Genomic DNA, 24251 nt, shown 5'->3' with positions numbered 1-24251 from the left:
AAAGATTTGTCGCCAAAATTGACCACAAAATTTAATAAATCTTTTTTAAAACAAATAAGTGTAATGAATGATAATGAAATAAGTGCATTTGAAGAATGTTTAACTGGTCACCTAGAAAAGAGCTCAGTTACGCGTCGTCAAGTTTTTTTTTCTACAGAATGTCTGAATGTGTAAACTAATTTGGAAAATTGCGGTGAATAAGGTGAAAAAATATTTACCGCTATAGGTTCATCGCAAATTTCACCGCTGCTTTCACTCTATTGCTGCTAAACACTGAGGGCATCTTAATTAAATCAGTTGTCAGCACATTAAAGTGCAGTTCTTATATTCTTTTTCAGTGACTCTTCATTTACGGTTAAAGTTTGATCACAGAGCAAAGACTGTAGATCCAAAAGCTCTCATTTCCTAGTGTGATCATAAATTTTGAATAAATATCATTACGTGGTTTCGAAGCTCACCTGTATTTTTCCCCGAGTGGACATCATGCAGGTTGCCAACTCCACATATGAACTTGAGTGCAAAAGTGAATAGCCGCATGCCTAAAAAACAATTGTCATCGTTTAGACGGTGATTTTCCCCACTTCCGAATCAAAATGATAAAGTTGTACACAATTGTAGGAATCTAAATAAATTCAGCATTAGGAAAATCGTATGTTCTTCTTTTTTATGAGCTTGTAAAACTTTAGGAGTCCCGTTTCATTTTTAGAGAACTATCATAATCTTTTGTTTTATTTGGAAAAAAAGTTGATTAATCAGATCAGTTTATTAATCAGAAAGCTGCATTGAACCACGGTGTCAGTTTTTAACTGCTCCCGTTTAAAATGCCAATGTATTTGCTAATCATTTCTCGTAGAATTTCTTTCCAATTAAATTTTTATCCTGCCATGCCACTAAACACAAGTAGCCTTGTTTCTTTCTTGTATAATTGTTCCGACCCCACTTGTGGGGGGGGGGGGGGGGACTATATACTCAAATTGTTTTTTTTTGTTCAGACAATTTTGGCCGATTGATATATTCATCGCAGGGAAATGTGAGTTATATCATTAAAAAGCTCGTCCAGCGTAGAGTTCGGAATTAAGAATATATTTTTGAATTTCGTGTTTTTCGAGGAGTTCTCGAGGTTTGAAGATTTGTGTGAACACGTGATGTTTGGCATGACTTTGTTAACTTTTTTGCATAAATTTTTCCATAAAAATCTTGATTCAAAATTACTTTTTATGCTACAAAATGAAACTATCTTGTGATTCTAAAAGACGAATGTCCATAAAGGGCTAGCTTTCGTCTCATAGGGAAGTTTACTAAAAAAAATCGAAAATCGATTTCTTTCTGAGAGCTGATATTTTAAAAACAATTTCATTTTTTTTAATTTTTTTCAAGTCACTTTGAGACTAGTCACTTTTCAAGCCCAGGTTCTGTTCATGACAAACCTCATATAAATTCAAAAGATGCCCAATAAACAAATAATTCGTTTTTAAGGAACCGCTGTTTTTTATGGCTACGACTCTGAGTTTCCGTAATTTCTATTGAAAATTTGATTTTCTTTTTGAGATTTTATAAAAATTTGTAGTCCAATGACACAGACCCGTTGACTAAAAGCGCAAAGCGATTCCCAAAGAGCAGTATTCGAATCTATGTAGTAATTTGAGTAGACAGCTAATGGCTGTTAAGACTTTTAAAATATTTTTAGAACATTAACCAGCTTTAAACTTATTTCTGTGAATTGTAAGTCAGTCGCACTGTTGACATGATTCCCTTCTTTTCTACTTCAAGCAATATTATTCTGATTAGCGTTTTATCTTCTAACTATTGTCTTTATGACTTGGATGCCACTACTAATCACATTTTTTTTTTCAAATTTTGGTATTTTTTTTTCATAATTCTAAATCCTTTTGAAATCTGATTACCTTATCGTATTATTGGCAGTTCCCACTGGCATAGGAATTATTATTGAAAAAAATTGCAGAGAAAAACGCATGGTTTTAATGGCTTCTTTACTGTCTTCTCGCACTTTTCTACTGATGTTTTAGTTTTTGCCTGTATTTGTTGTCGTTTTCATAGTCATACACCTTATTGTGATAAATTATTGATAATTTAGGAAATACACAAATTATTGTTTTTCATCGAAGCATAATTTTATCTTATTTTTTATTTTAACTTATCATTACAACTTAGCATTTTTTTTTTCAATTTGCTCTTTTTGCCAGTTTTTTATTCTCTATATAGTCTTAAACAACTGAGAGGCCACTAAGCTTCTAACTGAGTGTTAAACGATTGAAGTTACTCAGTGCAGTAAGATTTTGGCCAATAGCCTTAAAGTTTATGATATTTGTTTTCAAAGGTTTTTCAAGTTTCTTAGTTTTTGTTTTTATATTTGTCAACTTGAATCTAATTCGCTTAACTGAGAGCCCCCATCCCACTTCCATGTAGTACGAAAGTTGAAGTAGTTGTTGATAACACTTCGTAACTCATGTTTTGTTTGTTGAACATTATGCTTTGTGATAATAAGTTTGCGTAGTTAAGGTTTTTTCTGATTGTATTTTGATGTTGTTACTATGTGCTTTTAAGTTTAGATGTTGAATTTTTGCCGTGAAAACCTTTTTTCTGTATTTTTTTGCTTATGTTGTTGTTTACTTTTTTCTCGCGTGGTCTTATTAATGGTGTGAGATCTCGTGAGCGCCGTAATGTGGAATGGTATTATGTAATTCATGCAGTAGTTTGTGTGACAATTTTTTAAAAATCAAAGATCTATTTTTGATTATCTCTGCAATTGGTTGTCAGTTATGTCAAAAACGTATATGAGCGCGGGTTGGAACATCATGTGTGAACGTGCATTAAGGAGCCTCCTTGTTGTTATTCTAAATCTCTTTTCGACCAATGAATTGCTAATGACAAAGATCTAAATCATGACAAAGTTCGAACATGACAAAGATGTATAAAATGGCTTGTACACCATACAATCTGATGTTAGTTTCAAAACAATTGTTTTAAACAGCTCATTAGAAGTTCCCAAAACTTTTTTATTGGTTGATAATTTGAAATAATTTTTGTACCTACCGATTGTTAAGATGGCCAAAGACTGAACTTTACAAGAACTTTAAGTTGCTAAAAATTAAACTTATTGAACTAAGTTGATGCAAATTTGATGCAATGTCTAAACCAAAATCATCAAATCTCGAAAAACAGCTGAGCTGGAGTTTATAGTCCTGAGAGGAACGCGTTTGCTGTCATCAAATTTGTTTGTACATAACCGCTCTTTGTTTAAAACAGTAGAAAATAAACACAATAGGAACATAAATTTACAACTGATTCTTATATATGTAAAAGTTCGTTAGTGTAGACCCCAATGAACATCTGTTGAGCATCAAATTGCTTTTTTATTGTAAGACTAATTTATTAAGGCATATTTCTTCTTTTTGTGGAAGAGTAGGCGGACTTTTAACCTGATAGTTAACTTATCAAAAAAATAACGCTTACTAAACCTTAGACAGTTATTTTCTGCTGCTCGATTATTTGATCAGACCAGTATTTTTCCAAATTAGCATGCTGCAAAATAACTTTTGAAGTCACTTAATCCACCCGGGTTGACCTTTCTTGGCAACCATATCCAAGAACCATATATGGTCCCATACAGGCCATACAAAATTTTCTTATATGATCTTGCTATGGTTGCCAAGATCTCCATATATGATTCTTATATGGCATCCAAGAATCCAATTGAGGTTTCAATGCCCAAATTGCAATTAACCTTATACTAAATAAACAAGCTTAGAATTTCTCCCCCATTACTGGGTGAAATCGGGCCAATTGAAATCGGGCAAGTGTTCTCGCCGGTGCTAAATATTGTATTATCTAATAAAATATCTCGACTTTTTTAAATTCAACTGTATCACCAGCAAACATTTTGTTGTTATTAAAATTAGTGATTTCTGTCAATTAGGAAAAAACTGGCAATTTTTTTCTCAGGTGAAAATTTGCTAGAACGAGTTTAACAAGAAATTTTGAAGAAAAATTGAGTAATTCAGTTTTCAGACACTTCAATTTTCATGACTATTGTTGAAAACATCTTTTTGTCTGAATAAAAAACGTTTTGAAAAAACTACTCTTCAAGCAAATAAAATAAGTGTGGGACAAAAATTTTGTCACAAGATTTTTTTCCTGTTTTGGGGAAGCTTAGTATTGCGAATTTGGATGTTTTCGACCTAATGTGTAGCAATTGAGCTTTTATTGTCTTATTCATTCGTTATATGGCAAAATTAGCCATTTTAATATTTGGTTCAAAAAGATGTTTTCCCTTTAAAACAGAAATGCTTTGTACCCAAATAGTCAATGAGTAAAAATAGAATTACCCATGAGAATGTACACGAACTATAAAAAAATTCTGGTCTTTTTAAAATTTGATACTTGAAATTCTAACAATCTGAAGGCTTTGCATATTTTTACATTTCTTAAAATTTACTTAAAATCTGTTGCTGCATCGTAAGTTACTCCTCGATTTTCAAGAACGTAAAGACGTGAGCTGCTCAAAGTAGTGTACCCCTGTACTGGAACAAAAATTCGTTCTTTTTGAGCAGTTCGATGTCCGCACAGAAGGAGCAGGAAAAGCTCTGCGTTTTTTTCAGTACTTAATTTGCTTTGATCGCTACAAAAAAGCTACAGAAAGTCCCATTCTGGATACATGAAGATAATTTCTATTTTTATCTTTCCTTCTTATCAGCTAAAATCCTATACTTTTATCTAAAAAAACCTATTTAGATGCTCAATTTTAAACAGTGAACAGATGCAAGCAAACTCGGTCACCCAAAATAAGTTAGTGGGTTTTCGTCAAAGTCAAATGATGGTCAAACAATGGGCTAGGCGTAAACCAAACATACACCAGTCTGTTAGCCACCTCGGGCATACACACACTAACTTATTTTGGGTTACCGAGTTTATTCCAATAGTAATCTTCAGAATAATGAAGCAAAGGAAAATAAACTTGGTAAACATTTTATTAGCATGAAAATACTTCGAAATTTTAAACGTATATCTTAATACAATTTGCTACAAAAGTTTTGGCAAAAAAGTGAAAAACTTAACAAATTTATGTGTTTATCTAAACCGCTTCACGTTTTTCTTATTGGGGCGTTTGTTCATTTTCTGGTCTATAAGAACTCTTGACGCACGTTTAACATCCTTTCTACTGGGCGCTTTATCATCATAAAGACCTTCTTCGTCTTCGATTTGCGATTGGTCAAAATACTGACTTTTAACTTCATTCTGATATCTTGAATTATCAGGCGGCATTTTCTCTTGCACGGTCTTGCCAAAATCTGATTGGTCAATTTCTTGCAATACCTTCTTTGTGTCCGTGTCGCGACCAATGTCCTGATAAAGATGATCCAATTTCTCACTAACTTTGTCTAACGAGTCGACAATACTTTCGGCCTCTGTCGGCTTTTGGTCAACGAATTGATCGGGTTGTCGTTTCTTTCGGCGCGTTGGGTTTTTGACTGTTGAAAGTTTTTCTTGTAAATGGTCAACAGTACTTTGAATATCTTTGGCAGTTTCTCGACTTTTCGAAAGTCGTCGCTCGGCGTCCGTGAGTCGTGCTTGGTTAAAGTCGTACTTCGTTTCATCTTCGTATTCATCTGGTTCATGAGACTCAATGGCACTGGTAGACTCGGCTAGTGAATTACTGTCAACATACTTTAAGTCCTCAAAAGTTTCTTGCAAACTCTGCTTTTTCGTCATCAAATCATTGATTTCCTCCGTTTTTTCATCTATTTTGCCTTCTAAAGAGCTCCTTTGATCGTACTGTTGTTTGAAGTATTTGATGGCGTCATCGTTTGAATACAAACCTGTCTTTTCCTTAACTTTTTGGTTTAATTTTTCCATATCTGATACCCGTTTTTCCGTTTCTTCCGCTTTCGATTGCATAAATTTCCGCCATTCGGCGTCATTGGGATCATGATCGTCTAAGTTTCTGGGTTTGTTAGATGCCTCCTCCCCCTCGATCAGGTTATTTAGGTTTTCATATTCACTCTCCCGTTTATCTGCAATCTTCCTCTCGGCCATTTTTTTCTTCTCAGTATTTCGTTTCCGCGTTTCAGCATTTTTCTCCTGCATGTCAAGGTCAAGCTGTGCATAATGTTTTGATATTTGTGCATCTCGCCTTAGTTCTTGTAAAGCCATCAATTCGTCCTCGTTTTCAACTATTTGTTGGTCGAGGTCTTCAAGGTTAAAAATGTAGAGCTTGTTTTCTTCACGCAGCGTTTCAGTCGCTTTGAAGAATGCCTTTTGGATTTCCTCCGCCTCCGTGTTGCGCGTTTTGTATTTTTCTAAAGTCAGGCAGGCGTAATGTTATTTTTTCAAATCAAATGTTTTGTTAATATTTTATTCACGGCAGTGTTATTATTAAAAACGCTTACTTTTCTAACTTAAAACATTCAGTCATTCTTACAGCCTGGGTGTAAAACTCTGGCGAACGTAATTGATTAAAGTTTCTGAATAAAAACTGTTTGAGCCATCTACTTTGAGTCAGTTTTACCTTAGGAGAAAATCAATTTTTGATTGAAAACTTTGAAAAAGACTTCAGTTCCTTAAAAATCCTTAGTAAAAGAGTGACAAAAAATTATTGTTGTCACAAAACGAAAACTTTATGGTCACAAAACGAGAGATTAGTATAGCAATAATAAATTAATTTCAGAAACGTAGCCAGCAGAGTGGCAAAACAGCTGCGAAACAGACTTACAGGATGTAAAATATAGATAGCAAAAGATACAGAATTAAGTTGGTGTAGTTGTCAACCTTTCTTAAGACTAAGACCTTTTCAAACTAAAAATTTCTTTTCAAAAAATATGAAATTTTCAAATTCGGTATTTATTTTGATCGCCATACTGTATTATTCACATTGATCACTATATAGGAGTTCAATATTGACCTTGAAAGTTGTTAGAGTGATCTCAAGTGACCTTAATTAAGTTAGAAGTCATATAGCCAAAAGGTGACTCAGTTATGATCGAAGAAAGTTATCACACAAATCAGCTTAAAACTCACCTCCAATTAGTTTAAGAAATGACTTCACGCACATAAAAACAGCAAAGAGAACTGAACTAGCAGCATGATTTTTTTTTAAATTTGCGGCTTGAAAAAAAAGTAAAACCAAAAAGAGCATCCGACGATTAAGCAAAAGCAAAAAACAAGATCATCGCAACATAGCGAAGCTCAGATTAAAGCTTCATATCTATAAAAACAAAAACAAGTTTTGATAGCGACAGTTTCAATTTTCTTCCATTTGAAACAGGAAGAAATGACTTCACGGACTTAAAAGCAGCAAAGAGAAGTGATTTAGCAGCACGATTTTTTTAAAACTTGCGGCTTGAAAAAAGAAATAAAAACAAAAAAGAGCGTCAGACGATTAAGCAAAAGCAAAAACCAAGATCATCGCACCATAGCTAAGCTCAGATTAAAGCTTCATATCTAAAGTTTCGATAGTGACAGTTTCAATTTTCGTCCAATCAACACGATGAGCCTTTTCACATACAGATCATCATTAAAAAAATGAAAAGAACCTCAATCAACACTTCTTCAAGCTTTCGTAGCTTTGTATAATCATATTTGTTGGCATAATTCTCATTAAATTTCAAAATCGTATAAAATAGCATGTTTTTATGCCGTGCAATTCATAAATCGGACATCTTTTGGTTTTTAACGCTGAGTTTGAACGCTTCATCTGATGATTTGGAAATAACTTCGTTCGATAACTTAAAATCCTTTATTCGAGGATATTTGATAACTGGTGACAACCTGAAAGAAAAATTGTCAATTTAGAGAAAAAATTTCCGGCAAATTATCGGAAGTTAGCAGCCAATGACCCGCTTGACACACATTAGGATCAAAGCTGAAAACGAAGAGACAGAAAGTGAAAATTTTTTTTCAAGTGCCAAAAACTGTTTGCATTTACAGTGCAGTTTCAGTAAGATTCTAAAATTATGCTTACTTAAGCTTTTAAAAATAAAGTTACTGAGCTTAATAGTAATGCCCTCAAGCAACCACTTTAATGAACTTTGATAACTTAATGCACAATGAATTAATGTCCGGGCTCTATCGGTTTATCCCGTTTATTTTGATATTGCTCTATAGACATTGATTGCATTATCTAATTTGCGTAATTCATTAAGTGCAAAAGTTAAAAATAATCTTAGTTGAAACAATAAGTGAGGTAACTCAGAGGTCTACCATAAAAATCCTGACGTACGTAAAACAAAAATTGTGATCAAAAGATAAAACAAATTAGAAGAACCATGGCAAGGCAAGCCCAGACCTACAAATAAAAATATTTTCATTGATTAAACAAAAAAATTAAAAGCCGATGGGTCTAGATTGTGAAAACTAATTAAATTAAAAATTCTAACATAGCTGGCAGATTGCCAGAAAATAGCCGCAATAGCTTCATAGACCTGTAGTCTCAAAAAAGAAAAAAAAAGTCAGGCCAAAAAAGAAACTTACTTCTTTCATTAGGGGCTTAGATGTTAAATTTTGATTAAGAATCTGTATAACTTATTGCTGTTACTATTAGCTGCTCTTAAATAACCTTCAATTATAGTGACAAGCACAAATTTGACCCTATCAGTTTATTCATTGGTTTATCCCGTTTATTTTGATATGCTCTATGGACATTAAATTTATTAACTAATTTGGGTATTTCATTAAGTGCAAAAGTTAATAATGTTAGTTGAAAGAATAAGTGGAGTAACTCAGAGGTCCACCATACAAAACCTGACGTTCGTAAAACGAAAAAGGCAATCAAAAGGTAAGGCAAACTAGGAGAACCATGGCAAGACAAGTCTTGACTACAAATAAAAATATTTTCATTGATTAAACAAAAAAAATTAAAGACAGATTGGTCTAGATTGTGAAAACTAATTCAAAGAAAAATTCTTGCATAGCTGGCAGATTGCCAGAAAATAGCCGCAATAGCTTCGTAGACCTGTAGTCTCAAAAAGAAAGTAAAAAAGACAGACCAATTAAAAAACTTACTCTTTTCATTAGGGGCTGATGTTAAATTTTGATTAAGAATCTGTGTAACTTATTGGTTACTATTAGCTGCTCTTAAATAACCTTCAATTATAGTGACAAGCACCCATTTGACCTCATCGCTTCGAATTGAAGCAATAAAACTCAATTGCAAAGTGAGGAACATTTTTGAGAGGTAAGTCACGTGTGACCACATTTTTAATCTTGCGAATGAACAAAAAACTCGCTCCACTAAAAGAGAAAAATGACGTCACGCACGCAATTCAGGTTAAATTGCATGATCGATTGAACAAAAAGCATATTTGAAGTGATTGTGACGTCACATGGTCGTAACAAAAAAATTGACGACAAAAAACATAGTAGCAGGACAAGTCCCGACGTTCAGTTCCAGGAATTTCTATTGACTAAACAAAAAAACTAGACTTAGAACGGACTATGAGTGAATTGGAAGCCTTTTCCAACAAAATGAATAAAAAAGTAATAAAAAACAGAATATCAATGTCAAAAAGCTGCATGTGAACAAAAAAGCATTAGCAAGAAATGGAAGTTCGATTCAAACAAAATCATGACCTCAAAAATCATGGTCTGTCAGTATGAGTAACACTTTGTGCCCACACGAGGAGGAAAATGTTAACTAAGCAGACGAATGGCAACACTAGTGCTTCCGGAGCGAAAGAAACATCAATTATGAGAAGCTACAGTCTCCTGATTTTGGTGAGAGTGAACACAAGTCTTACATTTAGGGCAGCTTTTGCAGCACTGTATGTTAAACTGAAGGGCACACCTATCACACACATAGACAAAAATAACAAACATAGCCTGCAGACTGCCGGAATTGCTGCGAAATAAAAGATTTGCATGCCGTATAATAGAGATAAAAACAAATAGAGATCCAAATAAAAAAAATTTGCACCGCTAAAAAAACTAGGTACAAAAATTCAAATTGTAAACTTTCATTCCACAGAAGCCTTTAATAGGGATCTTTACTACACATATAAGTTCCTTTGACCTTAAACTAATTCAAAATAAACTTGAGTTTTAAAGTGCAAAACTTTATTATTGAGTGAGGTAAGTCACGTATCATCAAAATCTAATCACCCAAATGAACTGAAAACTTTTGCTAGAGAGAGAATGAGAAATGACGTCACGCGCGCAAACGCTGTTGGTGAGAGGAATAAGGCATTCAGAAAATTTGATTTTTTCAGCTTTGCTGAGTGAACAAATGTCAAACGAAAAAGAGTGTCAGACAACGAAATTAAAAACTTCACCAGGACAAGTGTTGACGTACAATTCCAGGAATTTTCAATGACTAAACAAAAAAACTAGACCTAGAATGGACTATGAGTGAATAGGGAAAACATTTTCAAAGAGAAAACATCACAAAATATTTAATAAAAACAGAGTATTAATGTCAAAATGCTGCATGTAAACAAAGAAGCAATAGCGAGAAATGGAAGTTTGGTTCAAACAAAAAACTAGACATATAGTGGACTACAAATTGATTGGGAGCACCATTTAGAAAAAAATCTGATTGTAAAAAAGGAAAACCAGTTTAGATCAAATTCAAGTACAAAATTAAATGCCGCAGGTGAACGAAGAATAACAAATGTGAATATGGGTTTTTGTTCAAACGCCGTTTTCTCACTTAGATTTATAAAAGTGAAAAAATTTCACGCCGCAGAACCACTAACTTTTTCGACGAATTCAAAATCAGCACTCCAATTTGATTTCATAAATCTTGAAAATGTGTGGACCGATGTTTAAAGAAGACAGCACCGGAATACAATCCAAATCCTTTGAGTTGTAAAAAAGGAGAGCGCCTAAATAATAGCCGTTGAGAGGTTGACAGCGGCTGTTAAACATAGGTCTTATAATATTTTGAAACTCTTTCTACGGCAGTTTTCTACGGGACAGTAATTATCAACCGCAGAAAACTTCCTTCAATTGTGCTGATTCAGATTGTTTAATTCTAAATGTTCTCAAAGTTTTAAGAAAGAACATAAATGATGCAATTTCTTTTAAGTCAACAGCGTTCAACTCTTCAATTGAGCGTTCAATTTTTCAGGAATTATTCGATGAGACCTTTGCACTTCTCCACAAACAATATTGATGGCCAAAATTATCCTAGCAAAATTAGGTCACGCTGGAATAGTTTTCTCAACGCCCAAACAATTTTTAGGGTTGAAACAAAAACATTTGCCAATGTCAGTTATTAGCATTCTGTTCTTTGACTTCTGCGATGTTGGCAACGCCTCCATCCTCTGGTGTCTCTCGCTCATTTCGACCATGACTTTGAATCTCAGAACTAAATCTGTCAGCTCTTTTTCTTTCTTCTTAGTAAGGTACTGCGCATAATTCAGCTTCTTTATTTGGTCACACTTTCTGTTGTGCATCTCGTCCATAGTCTCAGTTGCCTCTTTATTCCTGTATGGACCCTTTTTAACCTCACAACCTGCGCCAATTTTCCTTTTCCCAAAGCGCAAACTATTCCCTAGTCATTGACCATTGCAAATCTTATAAGATCTTATAAGATTCTTATCTGGCCTTACAAGTTAATGCATTAATCTTGTAAGATTGTATAAGAGACTTACAAGATTTACTCTGAACTTATAAGAGTTGTGAAAATTCGTAAGATTTTATAAGATTCTTATAAGATATGTTTTAATCTTGTAAGAGTTCCTAAGAATAGTAACAACTGGTAAGATCTTATAAGTATCTTATAAGACACACATTATTCTTAAAAGATTAAAACATATCTTGTAAGTCCTTACAAGAATCTTATGAGCGGATCTTGCATGATCATCTTGCACGAAAGACGACAAGAAATGAAGCTTAACGTATATGAGAAAAGGCATTAACCACTTCGGCGCTGAAATTTTAATTCACCGGTAATATGATTTTGCGCGAAAACATACCCGGCAGACTGCCGGAACATAGCCACCGTTGATTCCCATAACTCTATTGGGGTTGAAAGAAAAGAAAACATCAACAAAAATTGATTTTTGTATAAAAACATTTTTAAAAGCGATTTATTTTGATGTCATTTCGTAATTGAACATACTCCTGTCTCTCAGTGAGAGGCTACATGGTCTAGTATCGATACCAATAAGCATTGTAGATAGTAACTAAAACTTATGAGAACAAAGTTCAAGTACCGGGCATCTAAAAATGGGCTTTATGGGTTTATCCCGTTTCTATTTCTGACTTTAATTTTTTTCTTTGATGATAAAAAGTCTGATCAAATTTTGTTATAAATTGAGATCCCGAAAAAATATCTCTACCAAAATAACTTCATGAAAACAACTAGTACTTACTGAAACCACTTAAGTGAATTTTGAAAAAATACTTTAGGCTTAATTATGTAAAGAAAGCTCTTAAAAACAACTTTCACTGAAAAACTGGAAAAAGTTATCAAATTCTTTAAAATTTCAAAAGCATATAAATCCAAAGAAAAATTCCCATCAGCCAATAGGGTATCCAGATGCTCGCAAAACAATAGGCAGGTCATAATAAGCTAAGAAACTTAGCTAAAAACAGAAAAAAAATCGAAAAACTGCAAAAAATTACGAAAAATAGTTCCAATTTTTATTTGTTTATAATATTTCTCAACAAAAAAATGATTCTTACCCACAAAACTATAACCAATTCTTATCATAAATTTGCTCGAGAAGAAAGGGATTCTTCTTCAGTACCCATTTGAGCCAGTAAAACAAAATGATCGTCAAAAAAACGCAAAAATTAGCCCGAAAATCAGCAAAATACATAAAATACCTCCGAATTATCATGAAACTCACATGAATTTCCAAAAACCTTCAAAGCACTACCGAAACCAGTCTTAAATTAAAACAAAATCATAACCAAACCTCTGAACCAAAATAAATAAAAAACTGCTTTAAAATGCCGCACGTGAACAAAAAAATTTCGCTCGCTTAGAGAAAATTTTTTCACACATCAATTTCTCGCTCTCTCAAAAACAGCGGTATGAACAAAAACCACTCTCTTTTCGCTCCGCTCTTCACTTTTGTTCAGCACCAAAATCACTCCAAATTTTTTCACGCGTTTCATTTCCCGCTTCAAAAATCACTCCAATAAAATTGATTTAAAAAAAGGACTTCTCCAATACTCCTCTTCGAGTCGTAAAAATAGGAGCGCTATAATAGCTGGCTGAGAAGATGAGGGCGGCTATTTAAAATGCTATATGAAATTGTTTACTGAATAGCACTTTTAAGATGCAAGGGTTTTGCAAAATTTTATTGGAACTGCTTTCATTCCACGAGACTATTCCAGGGTGTCCTATATATGCAACTTCTATACATTACGTAGCTGCCTATGACTAAAACATGAAGAAATATAATGATATAATGATCGAAAAAGCTATGGAGGATGACTTTTCAAATCAACTTCAAAATTCAGATCTCCTTCCCTCCCCCTCCAAAACCAGCGAAAATGACCCATTTCTTGCAATCTGAGCTTTGGAGAAAAGAAATGGCCACCTTCAAAAACAATGTCCAATGTTTCCTCATAAGTGGTGGAACTTTTGACAAACTTCTTGGCCAGCTCTTTATTCTCGCTTCTGAGTGCTGATATCTTAGCGTCATTGCTCTTGTAGGTGAAGTTGGAACTCTCCACGAATCCCTTTCTGTCTTCCTCAATCAGTTGGATTTTGGCAACCAGCTCAACTAACTGTTCCCCGACTTTGTGTAACTCCTCAGCCTGAGAGCTCTTCCTTTGAGGTGACGTCATTTGACTGTGTAACTTTTGTAACTCTGTAACTTGTATTGCTCGTAATGGTAAGTTAAAATTAAAAATTAAGCAAAATAATGATAATGAGAATAGCGCCTTAACTTCAAGGTAGCAATTAAGCAGAAAAATGATAATGTTGCCCTAATGATAATAGCTCCTTATTTCTTTCTGATATTAAGTGATTGGAATAATGATAATAATAATAAGCTTAAAAAATTTTGGAAAGGCGGGCCCTTAATTTTAATAAAAATAAATTTGCGTTGCAACTCAAATCAAGAAGAAAAGTCCTAAATCGAAAACTACTCAAACACGCGAAGCGTATTAATTTGACTACATATACAGATATCTACAATATAATTTGACTTGGGTGACTTCTGCGACTTAGCGATCTCCGACTTTTCTTTAAAAAAATCATCATTTTATTTCCGTTTGATGGCTACATTTCCCCCATTAAAAAAACTGGAATTGGAGAAGCTTGTATTATTCTATAGACGCCCTACATATAAGGTGAATCCGTATTTAGCTCTAATGATGTCGCTGTCCTTTAAGAGGAGCAAAAAATAAGAACAAAGATTCACGCCATAGTTAGCGACTTAGTTTAGACTAATTTTCTTTGTTATCACTGCACGGTTGGGGCTGCTGTCTGCTCACTAAAAAACTGGGTTTTATAGGGCTTCTGATACCAAAAACATCAAGCATTTTCCAGTGGGAACGAAGGTTTACAAAGTGGATTTGTACCCAGATTGACAAAACAAAATTGTTTGTTGTATCAGGAGCAAACGATATCATTTAACTCACAACGTATTTCATATTATCGTTCCGATCCCTTTTGAGGGGGAAGGAACTATATACTCAAATGGGTTTTTTTGTTCAGTCAATTTTGATCGATCGATATAATTAGCGTGAGTGGCATCATTAAAAATATTTTTTAAATTTCGTTTTCTAGAACGAGTTAGCGTGGTTTAAATTTTTATAAATATTAGACCGATTTGCGTTATTTCTATTCACGTTTTCCGTAGATTTTTCCTAAAATTTCGTCAATTTTGCAAAACTATGTAAAAATTGTTAAATATGGTAATTTTGATTTTGTTTTTAAAGAGAAAAAAATTTTATTGACTATTTTGGTTCATTTTTTTGGCCAAAATTTTGGATAAAAATTTCGAAATTCAGCCTTTTCAATCAAAAATTGCCTGAAAAAAGATTCTTTAATTAAATCTGATTAAATTTGCTGGAAGTACACACCCAAAGATTAAATTTGCTGGAAGTACACACCCAAAGAAAACTAAAACAATCCTTGTAAATTACAAATGGAGTTAGTTTTACTTCCACTTCTATTGAGAGTGGTCTGGAATTGAAATTTTGCTATTTTTAAGATTATCAAAAACGGATAATTTATTTTTGACCTTTTAACTAACAGGTTATATAGATCTATAACGTTCGAAACAGTTGAGTCTTCTTCTTAGTAGACCAACAGCAGTAGCAAAGCTGGTTGGTTTTGGTGCAATCTCGGACTGTTACAACCCAAAAATAATACGGATTGTAATCAGTCGGTCTTTTTTTTTGAAAAAAGGATCTTTTTTATGTTAATTAAGGAACAGAACAAGTCAAATCGAAGCTCACTGTTGATGGGTATAGATGGTTTCCTAAACAGTTCAAAATTAATATATCTAGTTTCTTTACACGAAAGATTATGGTCGTTTTGACTTTCAAACGTTTGATTTTTAAATAAAAAAGGCTTATTGAACTTTGCCACTATTTTTCTCTTAATTTTGTCAACTTGTTGCTTAGTGTAAGCAAAGAAAGAATTCTGTTTCTTCCTCTTCTTTCTACTGAGTTAAAACGTAATCTTTTTTGCTTTTTTACGCGTTAAGATATGGTTTTCTGGCTTTGATACTACTAAATATCACATTTTTTTTTCAATTTTAGGCATTGGCCCATTTTCCTCTTTTTTTCGTTTGGTGTTATTATCTCACTGTTGACACTTCACATATTGGATTATTGGCTTTCAAAATAAGTCAAAATTTAACATATAAAGGACCTGAAAGGCATAAATTACGGATTTAACGGCTTCAACACCCCTTTCTCGAAGAACTTAATTGAATTTTTTTACATTTGTCTTTAACTATCGTTTTTACTTCGTCCTTTTAGTCGTATGAAACTTACCCGATAATGACAAGTGTTTTTGATTTTTATCGAGAAACAATTGAGGTTATAATCTGAATTAAGTAGATAGCTGATGACTTTCATGATATTAAAAAAATCAGCGAAAACAATTTTAACTTCGTATTTTTTTCTTTTTTCTTTTTTGTCTATTTGTTGTCTAGTCTCGTCAAACAGAGGTCACATATGCCATTATTGTTGTTAAGGGAAGGTGCAAGCGTACAAAGTCCAATATTTTTACAGGTTTCGTTAGGATTATACTAGCTGAAGAGATTTTCTGAAAATTTACATGTCTCTGGCGCTGCCTCTGGACGAATAATAGAAACTATTTTATTTTTTCATTTTGTAGCTTAAGGCTTTCATGACTTCAAAAAAAATTATTTTGCGAAAAATACAAAAGGTTTTACTTCATTTTGCCCTTTTTTTCTTCCTTGTCTACTTGTTACCTAGTATTTCGGGGAAGGCTCACAATTGAACATATTTTGAGCGGCAAAATTGGCTTAGCAGCGTTTTTTTCAGGTTTCAATTGACTTTTTGTTTGTTTTCTCTATTGATTGCTCTTTTTCTAACCGTACCAAAAGCTGGAATATGACAGGTCTTAGTACCTTCCTCTAGAAGCGTATGTGACCATAAACAAGTTTGATATTTTAAACTGCTATCGAATGGTTTCCATAACTTTGAACCTAATTGTTTTTAATATTATACGCCAATTTTTCAACATTGCAAATTGTTATTTTGTTTTGTATTTGTTACCGAGCCCTATTATGGAGTGTTCGATACCTTTACTAGTGAAGTGCAAGTTTTTTTGGTTTAAGTTTTATCGGAAGCTATTTTGACCTCGATTTTTTTATAATGGCTGATCTCATCAATTTGATGCGGCCTTTTTTATTCCACTGAGTTAGTTGCGTTGGAAGCAATTTTTTGTTCTTACACATTTTTTTGAATATTTATTGAATTTTGGGTGGTTTTCTATCTTTTCCTCATTTGGTAGACATTTATGCCAAAAATTTGGATGAGCGGGGTCGGACTTTTATGCAATAAACAAGTATTTTAATTCAAGAAGCGTAAGCAATTTTGAAATAAAAGGTTCTGCCTACACGTGCAATTGGATTTTGTTTTAATGAAGCTAACTTACAGCTCGACTGAAAACGATAACCATAAAGGAATAACGTCGAGCAAAACGCTGTCAAACAACAGGCGAGCGATTGGCTTCGTCAGTAGCTGGCCACGGTTTTGTGAGTCCAGTTTTCGCTCAATTGAAGGGGGATAACGTGAGCGCTGTGGGGAAAGGGGGTGCACCGGGGTGGGCTGATTGTGGCTAGGGGGCAACAGTGGGGGCAACGGTGGGAGGGGCTTTTTGACTGCATGGGGTGCTTACAGCCTGAATGATTTGCTGTGGTGGGGATTGGATGGGGGCGATGTGAAGGGCTGGTGTGGGAATGTTGGGGGGGGGGGGGGGTTATCAACTTCTCAACCTCTAAGAACCCCCTTCACACCATAAATATAGGTCTCCAAAACAGTTGGCGAACCGCACACTCGGAGACTGGTGAGCAGGAAGTCTCTAGGACTAAAATAATTGTTACAAACTTCGTTTAACAGCATTTAATGAGTGACCAAAGTTTTCCAGTTGGTTTTAATGGTTTAGACAAAACTGAAAACTATTGGCTGCCAGAAACAAAAAATTTATCCACCCAATAAAAAGTTATAGTCAGTTGAAAAAGTGGGTTTTGTTTCACAAGATTTGAAAGTTTCAATGAAAACAGAGTGTCAAAGTCAAAATAAAATCAGTAGACCACAGAAAAATTCAGGCAACTGTATCTTTGCACCATTAAATCACATATAATGTTTTTTGTTTTCGTTGCGTCAAAGATACCGGAGAAGAGAGAAAATTAAAGAAATTTGTTGCATGTCAAAAAATTGATCCTATAGCCAAAACATAACCGACTAAAGTCGGGTGAATTGCTCTCAAACTACAGGTGAGCGATTGGCTTCATCACTAGATAGCCACTGTTTAGTGAGGCTAGCTTTAGCTTGCTTTGCCTCTGCAACTTTTTTTTTCTAGCCGTGATAGTAAATAAATCAAATATAATACTGATTTTTAAAAAGTTTGCAAAATATTGCAAAATTTTAAAAAAAAAGCTTCCAGATATCGCAGTAAAAATGTTCAAAACTATTTTTTGTCTTTGGAGTCATTTCAAGTAGCCCATCCGCAAGACTTGAAAAACTTCGTTGGTCAGTAATGATCTTTGGTCAGTAGTGAACTCAGAAAGGGACAAAATTATTCAAAATTTTTGAAAACAATAGCAAATTTTATTAAAGTCTTGCCAAATTTAAAGATATTAAAATCTTCAAAACCATTTCATTGTCTCAAAAGAATATCCAGTATCCCTTTTTCAAGCCTTATATAGTTTCACTGGCTCATAATGATACTTAAACATTGAACATTGTAATAATTTTCCTAAAATTTGAAAAAAAAAAATAAATTTTTATCAAAAAAGTGCAAAAATGGAGTCATTAAAATATTGATAACCACTCCAATAACTACAAAACTTATGCAGCAGGCTCTGAAATTGCTCAAACTTTGGAGGAGGTCTCTAAGACCCTGGTGCCGCAAAAAACGATGAAAAATTCAAAAAGATTAAAAAAACTGGAAAAAATTGCAAATTTTTTTTACAAAAATTTCTTACATTAAATTCTTGAGAAACATTCCATTACATCTAGAAGCTATGCAGTAACCTATAATCAAACCCCAGAGGAGGTTATGTGGCTCTTGAGGCTGGAGAAACCTTAAAAATTAGTCAAAATATTTAACAAAAAATGGAAGTTGCGCTAAAAAAACTGCTAAGATTTGTGATAAAAAAGTTGAAAACTAATCCATTGCCAAAATCCATTTTGCAGTAAATTATTATCAAACTCTATAGGAAAGACGTGTATAAAGAAAAATAAATGTCAACAGAATTGAAAATATTTGCAAATTTTGTCAAAAATGTTAAAATTCGGGATGTTAAAATGTTGAAACCATTCCACTACCACCAAAAACTATGCAGTAACCTATTATAAAGCCATAGGGGAGACTCCTTGACACCTAGGGCTGAAATAACTCAAAAAATGGGGGAGGCACCGGGGGCTGACGGGGAGGTGGGTGGGCAACAGTGTGGTGGGGGCAACAGCGCGTTGGGGGGCAGAAGTGGGGGTGGTCAACAGTGGGGATGTCTTCAACCTCTCGGAACCGCCCTTCACACCATAAGTATAAGTCTCCAAAACAGTTTGAGCTAAAACAGAGCTGAAAGGCTCTAAGAGCACTTAATGCCCGCTGGGGGTTACTTTTTTATCCCGTTTCTAATGACGAAAAGTCAAATGGGTCAGACGAAAAAATGAAAAATCTCATAAAAAAGACGGACAGGACTAATATAATTACTACAAACTTCGTTTCAGAGCAATTAAAAACCTGTATTAGCATTCAAATCTTTTTTTTTCTGAAAGACCATGATTGGACCAGGAATAGTCAGAATATCAATTTAGTACTACTAATATCAAAAATGTTGAAATTAGGGACATGGTTGAACAAAGTCGACCTAAAATTTCCATAAACTGTGAACAAAATTGGCCTTAAAATTCAAATGGTTGCAAAATATGAAATCTGGATGACTACTGGAAAAAGACAATTTATTTTAAAAAACTATTTTTTTCTAAACTATATCCTTGATGGTGTTTCCAGTATTACCACTCATCTCGCTCTTCGATAAATATATCGATTGGCTAAAATGACTGAACAAAAAAAGTTAAGCATGTCGTCCGCCCACCACTATATGTGGGGTCGGAACAATTATATAATAATTCTTATTATTATACTGCTTAACGAAATGTTACATGCCAGGAACGTGTTGGATCGCACCTCCTGTAGGCCATGTTGACTCACAAAGGCAGTTTCGTCATCGCCCACTGAAAAACTCTAAAACACACATAACGACCATAGCGATTTGAGTTGTTGATGATTTGAACTTATTTTTCCGATTTATGAAGATCGTTTAATGAGACGCCTAGCTAAGGAATTCAGCTCAGATTACGTTTGCATATCTGATTATTTTTCACCCTGCATTATGGAAACAGATTAAGTGTTGTTTCGGACTAATCAGAATTTTCCGATTAACGTAATTTATTTGAGAAATCTAATTAACAAATTTGAATGTTCAAATTAGTATCAAATTTGGTTCAAAATTTTCAGTGTGGAATTTTAAACGGGATTTTAGACCTGCTTGCATTTAAAAATGCACGAAAAACCGCAAGTAGAATTTTCAGAGAGAAAAATAACAACCCTGGTCAAAGACTGTCGTATGAACTTGAAATTAGCAAAATCTTTTTTGTTTGCTTTAAGAATTTTGGAAATATTGCCTCATGAATTTCGGAGAATTAAAAACGCGATTATTTTCATTCAAGTTTCAAATTTTACAAAAAAATGTGAAGTCTCCATTTCAATTAATATTCAAATATTTGTTAACAAATTATTATCTCATATTAGCATTATAATAATTATTGGTATCTATAAGACACCACTTGGCGAGGCAAAAAAAGCATTTTGGTGCTCTCACAGAACTGTGGTGGCTCTACCGATGATATCTGTAAAGCTAAGTAAATAACTTTGCGACCGGCTGTGTTCTCTTCTCCTTGTTCTGGAAACACAACATTAATACTATATTATCCAACTACCTGGCGTATTAGCACCTAATTTGACCACTCCACGCTTTAACAACAAACAAGCAAATTATCTGAAACTTTCCAAGAGTTCATCTTTTATATGAAATATGGTTGTCCACTTAGTTTATTTGCTATGCATGTATTTATTAATTAATGTCTATGTCAATTACACACCTGAGCATTGCCCCAAGGAATCAAATCCAGTCCCAACACGGGTGAGAACTGCTGGTACTGTGGAGTGAGCACATAGGAAAAGAAATGATTCGAATCCGGACATCCGGCCTCGAAGAACACCGTCAATTTGATGTAAGTGGAGCACGTCCAGTTGCTGTCTGCTGCTGATAGGTCTTGCATCAACAGGTCGAAGGACCTGACACCCAAGATATGGAAGGCAACCTATAGTTGAATGGGAACTGGTTAAGATGAATTACGATACGTTAAACAGTCTCGAATTGGCACATTTAAGAGGCAAGAAAAATTAGTAATTTTATAATAATTTTTACATTGTGGCTTGTCTGCCATGTCTTGCCATAATTAATTTTTCTTGGTTATCTTGCCAAGGTTTTATTTCCTGATATCCATATGCAAAGATCTTGCATGTTTGCACATATCTCGATGTTTGCACAGCAAGTGCAATGTCAAGATATTACCAGGATTTGTCATTATTTAGTTTCTTATCAAGGTGTATCAATTTTAGATTCACTGCGTCCTCCGTTTTGCAATCTCTATGCAAATTACGCAGGTTATATATAGACCAAAATTTAAGAAAATACCAAAAAATACCAAAAAAAATATAAGAAATGAAGAAAATCAAACTTTGTTCACGCTTTCTGCCTCGAAAACAATAGTGTTCTAGTTTCGTATAAATGAGAATTGATCAATTCAGATCATATAGTTGGGTATATGGGATATTATAGCTAGGCATTAGAGATACTGAGCCTATCATTTTCTATAAGTACTAGTAGCTCTTCTGAAAGCAAAATATTTTTTTTCCAATTTAAAAAATAGATTCAAAAAGTTGGACGGGTGAAGACAAGACGGTTAGAAACGCGGAGCCAAAACTTTCAAATCCATTGCATTTTTTGTAAAACAATAGAATTCCAGAACAGAGTTAAAGTATCTGTTTTCTTATTTGTCAGTTTCAAAGTCAAAAACATTGACAACTATTTGCCTTTCCCTGGTCGAACTCGTTATAAAACCAGCAATCACTCTTTGGAAAACTTTTCAATTATCTCTTGCTTTATGCAAACCCTATTAAAGAATTTTTAGTTTACACTCCGTCAATGATCTGTTTTTATAAGATGTTCAATTAACACAATGAAAACTGAATCTTGCAATGAACCCGTCTATGGAGTATCCTGTAATATGAGTTGCGTTAGGACCCCCGCAAAACAAATGTTCTCTCATAAAAATTTTCTGCTTTCTCTGAAATATATTGTGATGACAGAAAAATCATGCTTCATTTTTCCTCAAAAAAGCTTAAATAATTTTCTTAGTTGTGATTCATTAGTGCTTTAATAAAAAAATAATTTGAAGTGCACTCAGAACTAATTGAAATATTATCGCCGTTCGGTTTTCGTCGGATCACAATAAAACTGAGTCCGCCACTATTTCGGTTGTAACGTTTGAACACTGAATCACGGGAAAATTCCAGTCATCAGCATTATTCACTAAATTCTCGTCGGTGTTTTTCGAGATCTGCGATGTGAAAGCTAAGAAATGAGCGCAACACTGATCCTTGGAAAGTTTTTTCGCCACTTTTTTTAGTTTGAATTTTTGCACTTTTTATTAGACTTCGTTTAACTCAAATTTTAAAGCATTGAACAAAAATCCAAGCATTCAACAAGCAGAAAATCTTAAGCCGGGGAGGTTTTTGAAATCGATCTCAACAATGAACTGATTCTGAATCACTTATGTCAACTGTTTAGAAAAACTGCTCTATGTTGATCAGAGAAGCTATCGTAATGACAAATTCTAACATTAATTTCGTGTCACAGATACTCCACCTACATTTTCACGCATGTAGCAGTTTGCGATTAGAAGTTCAAGTACATGCGACAGACTGCTTCTTGACAATTTCAGTCTGATTTTGTCACGGATTGTACGAGCAAAATTGGAGATGCACAAAATTACAGAGACACCAAATTTTTCCTGATCTAAGGGAGTGTGTTCTCGAAACGCAGTTTGGTCTTGGGTTGTTTGAAAAACTGCAGCAGTAAACGTTATTCTTTCAAACATTAAACTGTTTAAAGCAAAAATTACAAAAAAATTAATTTTGTGGCACTAATTATCCGAAATGCTATTTTCGTCAGCTGGCTCACTCTTCACATTATGTGGGTATAATTAACATTCACTATAAAACTCTATTAAAGACAAAAAACTGGATTCGTCGCTATATGTGTCTAAGAGCATTCAGTTTTCCTGTTTTTATATGCATTGAATTTATGTAAAAATAAAGCTGAATCTTTGCCGTGTTGAATTTTTGTAAGAAAGGTGTTAAATAATGTGCTGGAGTTTTAAGAAATGAACTGATATTATGTAAGAAATGTGCTAAAGTTGAACTCGGGAGTTTTTTTGAAAATGTTGAAATCATGTTTTAAATTGTAAAAAAACATCTTTCAATGAATTTTTTTTCAGACTTGACAAGCGTTCTCAATCAATATTACGATAAAACATTCAAAGATGTGTCAGTACAATTTGCGAACTCAAAGAATGTAAAAAGCACTCATATTTAGTCGTCTTAAAATTAACGTTCATCAAATAACAAAATATTTAACGTAACTTAAAATTTGCATGTTCAAAAGTAGGTTAAAAGTTGCTTGTAATTGAGGGCAACTTTTCTTTTCTCATTTTGGTATCAAAAAATTGTTCAGTCAAAATTATCAGTCTAGTTACTTTTCTAAATTTATAATTTTTTTTTCAGTTTCGAAGACTGGGCTTATAAAATTGATGATTTTCAAAGAGCAGTGATGTTTTATGAATGTATTCAAAAACTATTTTGGACCGTTTCTGGAAACTTTTGTCTATATGGTTTCAATAATTTTACGCTTCAAAATTTTAATGTTTTTTAATGCATCTCAAATATCTAACCGAAATGATGTCAACCCAAAGAACCCAAACAAGTCATTTATTTTTTTTACGATTATTTGGGTGTTTAGGTTAGGTCACAATTGGCGATTATTAAATTGTGGCTGATCTCGAAAAATTTTTTAACTGAACAAGTTTGCAGTAATACAGTTGTTGTTTCTAATGTTCAAACAAAATTTGATTAGCAGTAGGACTCTCACAGTGTGAGCACTCGAACAGATAATCACTTCTGATCTTTACCGAGAATCGCGTAGCAAAGAGATATTAGGCCAGAATTTCGAAGTGAATTCTGCAGATTTACGTAATCTTTATTGAATTTCGCAAAATACAAGTTTGAAAATGCCGAAAATTTAAATTAAATTGTGGCTGTGCATATAAGAATTTTTGGCGTTTTAACTTCTCGCACTGCAAATTTTCCGCCTTATAATTTTCCACGTGTTTTTATGCAACTTTAGGTGACTCTGCAAAGTCATATTAAAACCTTTTGCGTGGAATTTTGTTTGCTATGCTGTTCACGATGAACTCCAGAAAGTCTGGGTGATTATATGCAG

General features: G+C 33.8%; 2 protein-coding genes across 5 annotated transcripts in view; both read right to left on the bottom strand.

The window, feature by feature from the left end:
- The window catches only part of LOC142343180 (gamma-interferon-inducible lysosomal thiol reductase-like), a 42545-nt gene that overhangs the window by 7432 nt on the left and 10862 nt on the right, over positions 1-24251 (bottom strand). For 2 of the 3 annotated variants that reach the window (XM_075394883.1, XM_075394885.1), the window contains exons 2-4: positions 20788-21009; positions 19793-19870; positions 459-539 (exon numbers count right to left, since the gene is read on the bottom strand). In XM_075394883.1, the coding sequence (XP_075250998.1) occupies positions 459-539; positions 19793-19870; positions 20788-21009 (381 nt within the window). The remainder of the gene's footprint in view (positions 1-458; positions 540-19792; positions 19871-20787; positions 21010-24251) is intronic. The other variant, XM_075394884.1, reaches the window with a different exon arrangement.
- On the bottom strand, positions 4971-14327 carry LOC142343175 (outer dynein arm-docking complex subunit 3-like). 2 transcript variants are annotated; one of them, XM_075394875.1, is made up of 3 exons: positions 13509-14325; positions 11216-11467; positions 4971-6317 (listed from the first exon to the last, which is right to left on the bottom strand). In XM_075394875.1, the coding sequence occupies exons 1-3, from the start codon at positions 13756-13758 to the stop codon at positions 5089-5091; spliced, it is 1731 nt and encodes a 576-aa protein (XP_075250990.1). In that variant the 5' UTR covers positions 13759-14325; the 3' UTR covers positions 4971-5088. The 2 variants fall into 2 exon arrangements, with proteins under 2 accessions (XP_075250990.1, XP_075250991.1); XM_075394876.1 differs by lacking the exon at positions 11216-11467 and having other exon boundaries at positions 13509-14327.

The sequence above is a fragment of the Convolutriloba macropyga genome, chromosome 7 (assembly GCF_964194025.1).
Source record: "Convolutriloba macropyga chromosome 7, txConMacr16.3, whole genome shotgun sequence".
NCBI classification, from domain to species: domain Eukaryota; kingdom Metazoa; phylum Xenacoelomorpha; order Acoela; family Convolutidae; genus Convolutriloba; species Convolutriloba macropyga.
This window is presented reverse-complemented; position numbering and strand designations above follow the sequence as displayed.

Coding starts and splice junctions, on each gene's coding strand:
- LOC142343175 (XM_075394875.1), bottom strand. CDS start 13,758: ATGACGTCACCTCAAAGGAAGAGCTCTCAGGCTGAGGAGTTACACAAA. Junction 11,468..13,508: donor ATTGGACATTGTTTTTGAAG/GTGGCCATTTCT, acceptor AAATTGGCGCAG/GTTGTGAGGTTAAAAAGGGT. Junction 6,318..11,215: donor AATGCTAATAACTGACATTG/GCAAATGTTTTT, acceptor GCCTGACTTTAG/AAAAATACAAAACGCGCAAC.